The 7,500-nt window shown below is 39.6% G+C and overlaps 2 protein-coding genes across 2 annotated transcripts in view; one reads left to right on the top strand and one right to left on the bottom strand.

Moving 5' to 3' along the window:
* LOC138024424 (GPI ethanolamine phosphate transferase 2-like) overlaps positions 1–3,067 on the bottom strand; it is a 16,639-nt gene extending 13,572 nt beyond the window's left edge. Inside the window, exons 1-2 of the mRNA XM_068871627.1 lie at positions 2,635–3,067; positions 1,444–1,492 (exon numbers count right to left, since the gene is read on the bottom strand). Of these exons, the coding sequence (XP_068727728.1) occupies positions 1,444–1,492; positions 2,635–2,924 (339 nt within the window). The 5' untranslated portion in view covers positions 2,925–3,067. The remainder of the gene's footprint in view (positions 1–1,443; positions 1,493–2,634) is intronic.
* A 74-nt stretch (positions 3,068–3,141) lies between these two features.
* Positions 3,142–7,500, top strand: part of LOC138024632 (protein KRI1 homolog) — a 19,199-nt gene continuing 14,840 nt past the window's right edge. Inside the window, exons 1-5 of the mRNA XM_068871856.1 lie at positions 3,142–3,253; positions 3,404–3,483; positions 4,717–4,822; positions 6,194–6,296; positions 6,886–6,934. Of these exons, the coding sequence (XP_068727957.1) occupies positions 3,157–3,253; positions 3,404–3,483; positions 4,717–4,822; positions 6,194–6,296; positions 6,886–6,934 (435 nt within the window). The 5' untranslated portion in view covers positions 3,142–3,156. The remainder of the gene's footprint in view (positions 3,254–3,403; positions 3,484–4,716; positions 4,823–6,193; positions 6,297–6,885; positions 6,935–7,500) is intronic.

The following is a 7,500-nucleotide window of genomic DNA, read 5'->3' as shown; positions in this document are numbered from 1 at the left end:
TAACCGAGCTAGCTCGAGCCGCACTGGGGAATATTGGCCCTCGGTCATTTATGTACGGACCTCGCTGCGCTCGTTCCGTACTGCCACGACCTCGGGCCAGTATTCCCCAGTACGGCCCTCGCGCTCGGTTAGTAAGAATTTAATATTATTGCTTAAATTGTTTTGATAAGTGTGAGGATCATTTGTCTCTTTCATTCATATACATGTACATGTAAATTGTTGCCATGTTGAGTAAAAAAGAGCTGTAACCATTAGAGGACATACTAATTATTTGAAAAGTGGTTCAGTAAAAAACATTGTCTGGTTAAAAGGATTAAAACATAAGCTTTCGGCTATCAGTCTATAGCCTTGAATGAATGAAAAAGTTGGAACGTGAATGGAAGTGAAGACAAAATGGGAGTATTGAAATCATCCCATTTTGCTATAATTAGACATCATTTACATTTTATCCCCCAGCTTTTTTCACACTTCTTTTATATTCTAGTTTTCACACCCCTTTACATACATATAATTATTTCCATTCATGCTCCATCTTTTTGATTCATTTAAGGGTTTAAGGCTTTAAGACTGAAAGCCGAAAGCTTATGTTTTAGTACTTTTAACCAGAGAATGTTTTCACCTCTTTTCAAATATTGCCATGTCACTGAATCGAACTCAAGACACAGTTCTGAGAGGCAAGTGTTTGCAACACTGATGACAGCATCAGCAGCGCCAGTCACATTCCCCACCGTCAATTTTATTTAACCCTTTCACCCATTGATGAGTAAAATTGTCTGGCATTAGACAGAATAAAATGTTGCTCTTAGGGGGGAAAGGGTTAACCCATTGACCCCTGGGAGTGAGACTTGACAGATTTTACAATGTCTGACACAACACGATTTTACTCGTCAACTGGGGGTGTCATAGGCCCGGGGTGGGTACTGCCATATATGGACTACATAGGTATGTGCCGCTGTAAAGGGTATGGTATTCAAGCAGTGTACTCTAGCATAGAGTATACAAATCATAGCCTTTCGGTGTAGAAAAGAGTATCATTTTTCACAAAACTGAACAGTGGGTTGAAGATTTTATCAAGACTAAGGAAACCAGAAATTCCCACTCAAGAATATAAAAAAATCAAATCGGCAAAGTTTAAGTTAACGTAACTCAGCCACAACAGTGTCAATAAATGGCTATCATGAAACTCCTCTGGATATTATTAACTGTCAAGAATCAGAATTTAGACAGAAATTGGTGGGAGTTTACTCTAGTATAGGGTAGCAAAATTCAGCTGAACTAGCTCTGGTATAGGCTAAGGGTTCCAGGGTCCCAGTGGCACATCCCCACCCAGAAATTCCCCCCGGTGTCCTAGGGCACCTGAGCTAGGGTTCAACGGATTAATCTTTGTTCTAAAAAGAATTTCTTCTTCATCGTACTGTGGTCATCATTCTTATGTCAACTGACCTTTATTCGTGGCAAAGTTACTGTTGGTGGATGCGCCCTTGCCAAAAAGCTGCAGAATGTAAATATACCAAATTGAGTGAATTTTTGTGATAAAATGGAAGCAAAGATTTACCTTTTTACAACTGCAGCAAATCTTAACCATTATTTTTCTCATCAAAATGTTTTAAAATTCTGCTTTGGACATTACTTTTTGTGTGTTTGTGGCAGTGTAGCAAGAATATTGGAGAGGGAAGATGGCTAATAGCCTTCACCAAAAAGTTGAAGAAAAGGGAGAGGTGTATCTCAGATGACCTCTCTCTGCTATGCCATGTTGGCACAAATGTAGAATACACATGTATATTCCTAGCAGTGATGCTGGAAATATAAATTCACAAATAGCCATCTAACTAACATACGTGTAAAATTAATAACCAAATTGCAACAGAAACCCACAAGGGTTGAAACGTGTAACGGCCCCTTGTGTGCTGGGAAACAAGCTTCTGAATATTCAATTTGCTAAGTACCATATTTGGAACAACAAGAGCGAGGGGTTTCCAAATATGGTACTTAGCACTGAGACATTCAACTAATCAGTTCGCACTGAATATTCGGAAGCTGTGAACGCCCGTTACACGTTTCAACCCTTACGGGTTTCTGATTGCAATCTACAAGACATACCCCATTCCCTCTGGGGGAACGTGGTGACAGGGGAGGGCTCGCTAATGGTTTTACCAGGCTATTTTAAGGTGTTTAAGGGCAGAGGTATTTACATGAGACTGGGATGAACTCAGACCGGTTTGAACTTGTACCACTATGAAATTTTTGGCAGCTGTTTACGCGAAACCGGGATGAAATGCTTGGCGCCTGGTTTCAAGACAAAATATGTTGTGTCTAAGAAATATTATATGGCTGACCCAAAAGCATACAGGCTTGAAGTTTCTAGACCCGGCCTGAGCTTTGTTGAGAACGCTTTAAACTCATACCGGTACGAGAATCTCAGACCAGTCTGAGTTCATTGTCAGGCCGGTCTTATGTAAACGCATGGATAGAAATCTATGGAGGCCGATACAAACTCATGCTGGTCTGAGTTTGTCCCGGTTTAATTTCATGTACAGTAAATACATGTACCCCCTTAGATTGGAGTGCAAACAATTTTCCCGTTCTGACTATATGCACTGTGTTTTTACATTGTACATCAATTTTTCCGTCTACCTGAATGACTCGTTTCTTCTTATCATCTCCTGTGTAAAAGGCATCTTGAATCGTTCATTGAAGACGAAATCTGCCCTCAAAGCATCAATCAACATGATGATCAATCTTCCAAACTTTGGAGGAGGAGGAGGACTCGATTTCTCCTCTGACGGCTCCACAGGAAGTTGTTCGTGCGTTGCCCTTCCTTTTGAAGCTTTCTTCAATGGAAAGAATCCCCTTAGAAAAAGCGAAAGACCTATGATTTGACAAAATAGGAGAAGGACTAGAAGGGAACTGTGACCAAAGAGCATCTTGGTACTCGAAAAAAAGCGACAGAGAAGTTATTCTAAACTAGGCAAATTAAAATCTAAAGCAGAAATCAAGATGAACTTAAAATGGTCCGTAAAAGAGGAACCAATATCAAAATCATCTTTGTCCGCCATTTTTCAAAGCTACTGCGGTCCTCAATGCTTGCGGTTACACGTAGACAGACATAGATGCGTTAAATATGTTGCCTAACGTGACACAGATCCAGCAACCAAGATGGCGTGGAATAGCACGGAAGATTTTAAAATCACTGTAAACAAAGATTTTGCTGAGAAACTCCAAAAACAAAAGGAAAAAGTAGAACTCAACCAATGTAAGTATTGAACTACTTTACTGAAGAATCGAAAAATTCGTACCATACGACAAGGGAATCGTTTGAAAACCTCCAGTTTGTATCTGTTGCAAACGTAGACTGATTTGCACGTGCCGTGCTGCCAACACAATCTTCTAACTGTTTTTACAGTAAAAGAGAAGTTTGGAGATGACTTTCTTGATGATGAATCAGAGTCGAGCTCCTGTGAATCAGAAGATGAAGATGGAAGAGTGAGTAATTATAATTTTTGGCAAGCAATTCTTAGGCTAAAATTAATTAATAATGGAGGACTCTCATTGGCTGGTTTTTGGTCCGGATTTTACAGTACGGACCATCACCATGGAAACGAGCAGTTTCCGTATTTTTTCTCTCTCCTGAGGAATTCAAGTTATGTGAAACACAAAAAGTTTTCAAAAAGCGGATTGGCTCCCGAGCAAGCCAAATTTAGTTTTACATCAAAGTTCATTTTTCATTTCAAAGTTCGCTGATGGAAGAAGAAGATTACAAACATTCATGAAGCGGAGAATTGTCTGATCACTCACAGAAACAATGCCATATAATAAACAATTATTTTACTAACATCACTTGCTCGGGACGGTACTGGGGAATGTTGGCCCAAGGTCGTTTTTGTACAGACCTCGTTGCTGCGCTCAGTCCGTACCGCAATGACCTCGGGACTATAGGGAGCTTACGAAACAAGGATGACGATAGCTATGAGGACTTCATTTAAAAATACAAGATCACATTAGTTCATATCACCATGAAACTATTTCATGTCGTGTAGCATTAAAAATGTGTAGTAACTGTCGAGGAATTAAACTGGTATGAGTGGGTTCGAAGTGTAGAGAGAGAACTGAAAATTCATCGTCATGTGCTAACGTCCTCCACAGAACCTTCAGTATGGTTATTTCACGTCGTCATTTAGGAGATGATGGCAAAGAAGTGTACCAAAATGCAAAATGCACGTGCAGAGCCATTGTTTTTGCTCACTAAACCTATTGTTTTGTAGCCTTGTCGTTGCCGTCAGCGTCGTCATTTCGTAAGCTCCCTAATATTCCCCAGTACGTCCCTTGCGCTCAGTTAGTAAGAAGTTGGTTTTTTTTTTTCGAAAATGCTTAATTTCAACACAAATCAAGTGTCTTACATTGTACTACTTTTAAATAATTATTTTAATCCTTCACTGATACCATTTTTTTTGGGGAAACTGTCATAGATGCCTACCCATTCAATCATCCATCACAGTTCTCTCTGTATTCTAGAGCATGGGTCAATTTTGATTAAGAACCCTTGGGAAAGAAAGATAAGCTGCAAAGTTAGGCTAATGTCAGGAAATAAATATATTTCACTGAAATGACTGCTTCTGGACTTTTTCTTGCAACATGTTGGCCACTAGACTGTGGAAAATAAAACAGAGATACAATGTACCGTCATTCACATGGCCTTTCATTGCTTATTATTTACAGGAGGTTACGGCAGAGAAAGAGAAAGATTTCCTGACTGTCCTCTCTATGATAAAGAACAAAGACCCCAAGATTTATTCCAAGAATGTCAACTTCTATCATGAAGATGGTATGAGAATACTTATATTTGGATTTGAGATGTCCAGAAATACAAATGTGATTTGATCTAGGTGGAGAATTTATAGTTTTAAGTGCAAATGTAAACTTTGCTGTAACAATGCTATTTGAGACGAAATGTTGAGTGCATTTTAATTAGCATTGCTGTAAATCTACCCATCAAAGTGACATGGTGTGTCAAATGAAAGTCATTGAAGGAAATGAGTAAAATTAAGGACGGCGCCTATCAATTAAAGATATTTTTTCCCGGGTGTGTGATTATGCTGGAAATGTAGATCTTAACAAGTGTTGTTGAAATCCGAAAAGAAAATTGGGGGTAACCACGCAATTTTCAAATAGAATTCATGAATAATATTTGTAAAAAGTTTCAAAATACAAAGCAATGTATGGCGTCCTTTCTCAAATTGGAGCTTAATTATCTCTCAAAAATGCATGGTTACCCCCAATTTTCTTTTTGGATACCAAAAGTACTTACTAAGATTTACTTTCTCCAGATAGTTTTAAACCACGCAAAAATATCCGTGTATTAGTAAGCATCGCCGATAGGAAATCCGATTATCTGGAGATGCGCAGAATGTATGCGCAATAACAATAGTAGGCGCCGTTCTTAATGTGTAATGTTTTACATGTGGAACCGGTGGAGGAGTTGTGTGAAGAGGTGGAAGCAGTGAGAGGTTTCTGTTATTTGGTGGATAGGGTGAATGCAAGTGGTGGTTGCGAGGCAGCTGTGACAGCAAGATCAAGAATTGGCTGGGTGAAGTTCAGGGAATGTGGACAGTTGCTGAACTCAAAAAGGTTCTCGCTGAAGATGAAAGGAATGGTTTATCGGAGTTGTGTATGAGTGGCGATGTTATATGGGAGTGAGACATGGTGTCTGAGGGAAAATGAGATAGCAGTTTTGAGAAGGACTGAGAGAGCAATGGTGAGAGCAAAGTGTGGTGCAAAACTGATGGAGAAAAAGAGGACAGAGGACCTGATGGAGATGTTGAGATTGAAGGAAACAGTGGTTCATATGGCAAAGGCAAGTGGAGTGAGATGGCACGGGCATGTGTTGAGGAGGGATGATGGGCATGTTCTGAGAAAAGCGTTGGAGTTCGAAGTGAAGGGCAAGAGGAAGCGAGGACGACCAAAGAAGACGTGGAAGACGCAAGTGGGGAAGGAGAGCAAGAGCGTTGGTTTGGAGAAAAAGGGCACCATGAATCTAGCGAGATGGAGAGTGGGAGTTAGAAAGATTGCTGACAAAGTGGGGTAAATCCGGCCACCCCCGTTTACGGGGATAAACCCGAATCAAAATTGGATTGATGATGATGATCTAGGAAGGTGAATTTTCCAAAAGGTGATTTTGTTTCCCCTTTTTAAATAGAAGACAGTTCTTCATCTGAAGAGAGTAATAAAGAGGACAACAAACATACAAAGCCCTTGTATTTGAAGGATTTTGAGAGGAAGATGTTGCTGGAGAAGGGAAGGTAAGTGAGGTTGTACAGGATGCGAATCATGTGAGTCAACATGGGAGCAACGCGGTTATTGAAAGCTAACCATTAATAATTTTTTAAATGGGTGCATAGACTTAAAACACTGTTTGTCAGCGCTATTTGAAACATGTGCTCAGACTAAATGTGAGACTTGCACATGGCTCTCTGTCTTGCAGTTTGTCAAGACCGAAGGTTAAACATGTAAGTGACAGTACAGTGCTGTAAAAACTACAAGGCAGGATTCTTAAATGCAATTCCACTGATTGAAAATAATATTAGTGTTCTTTATCATCTCACATGGTTATGAACATTGAAGGGCTATGAGATTGGGCGTACAGTATGGTTTATCATCCTTAATGGAGAAGACCTGAAAATCTAACAGTTACTCTTTGCAAGTGTAATAATTGCAAAAGCAGCGCTTTCTCCTCAGTTATTTTAAGACTCTGAGTGTTATTGTGGCCAAAGTTTGAACCCATGACTTCTCATGCAATAGTCGGATGTTCAAACAACTGAACCAACCGACTGGTAATTCAATTTTTATGTTTTTTTTCTAAAAAGTTGTTTTGGATTTTTAATTTGACAGTGAAGCATTTCTGAGTGATGAAGAAATAGATGAAGACAAGATGCATGAGGTAAGCCTGTGTAACAGAGACAACAGAAGGATTATAATAAAGTTTCGATGTTTAACCCTTTCACTCCTGTGGGGTTACCCATTGACGATGTTTGACCCTTTCACTCCTGTGGGGTTCCCCATTGACTAGTAAAATTGTCTGGCGTTAGACAGAGTAAAATCTGTAAGTCTCAGTGGCCCTTATAGGAGTGAAAGAGCTAATTAATCCAGGCTCTGAATGGTTAACCCATTGACTCCCAGGGGTTCCCCATTGACGAATAAAATTGTCTGGTGTTAGACAGAGTAAAATACTAAGTATGGCTGGTTCCAGCTGGATTGGGAGCCAATAATAGTACAAATGAAAGTACAAATGCCCGGCTCATGTGACTTGTAGGATTTGGAAAAATTAATAAAGTTTTCTGGAAATTTTAGAAGAATACATGATGAAATTAAAGTACATGTATTTCCTGTGATCTGTTCTGGGGATCGTCTTCTCATGAATTTGACTGTGGTCCATTCATACAGCACAACAAAATTAATGCAGCAGCAGTTTGTGTGGTGGCTACTTACATGTAATTCATACATGTA

Source organism: Montipora capricornis, chromosome 11 (assembly GCF_036669925.1).
Source record: "Montipora capricornis isolate CH-2021 chromosome 11, ASM3666992v2, whole genome shotgun sequence".
Taxonomy (NCBI): Eukaryota; Metazoa; Cnidaria; class Anthozoa; order Scleractinia; family Acroporidae; genus Montipora; species Montipora capricornis.
The sequence above is the reverse complement of the archived record's forward strand: the minus strand, read 5'-3'. Positions and strand labels throughout refer to the sequence as shown.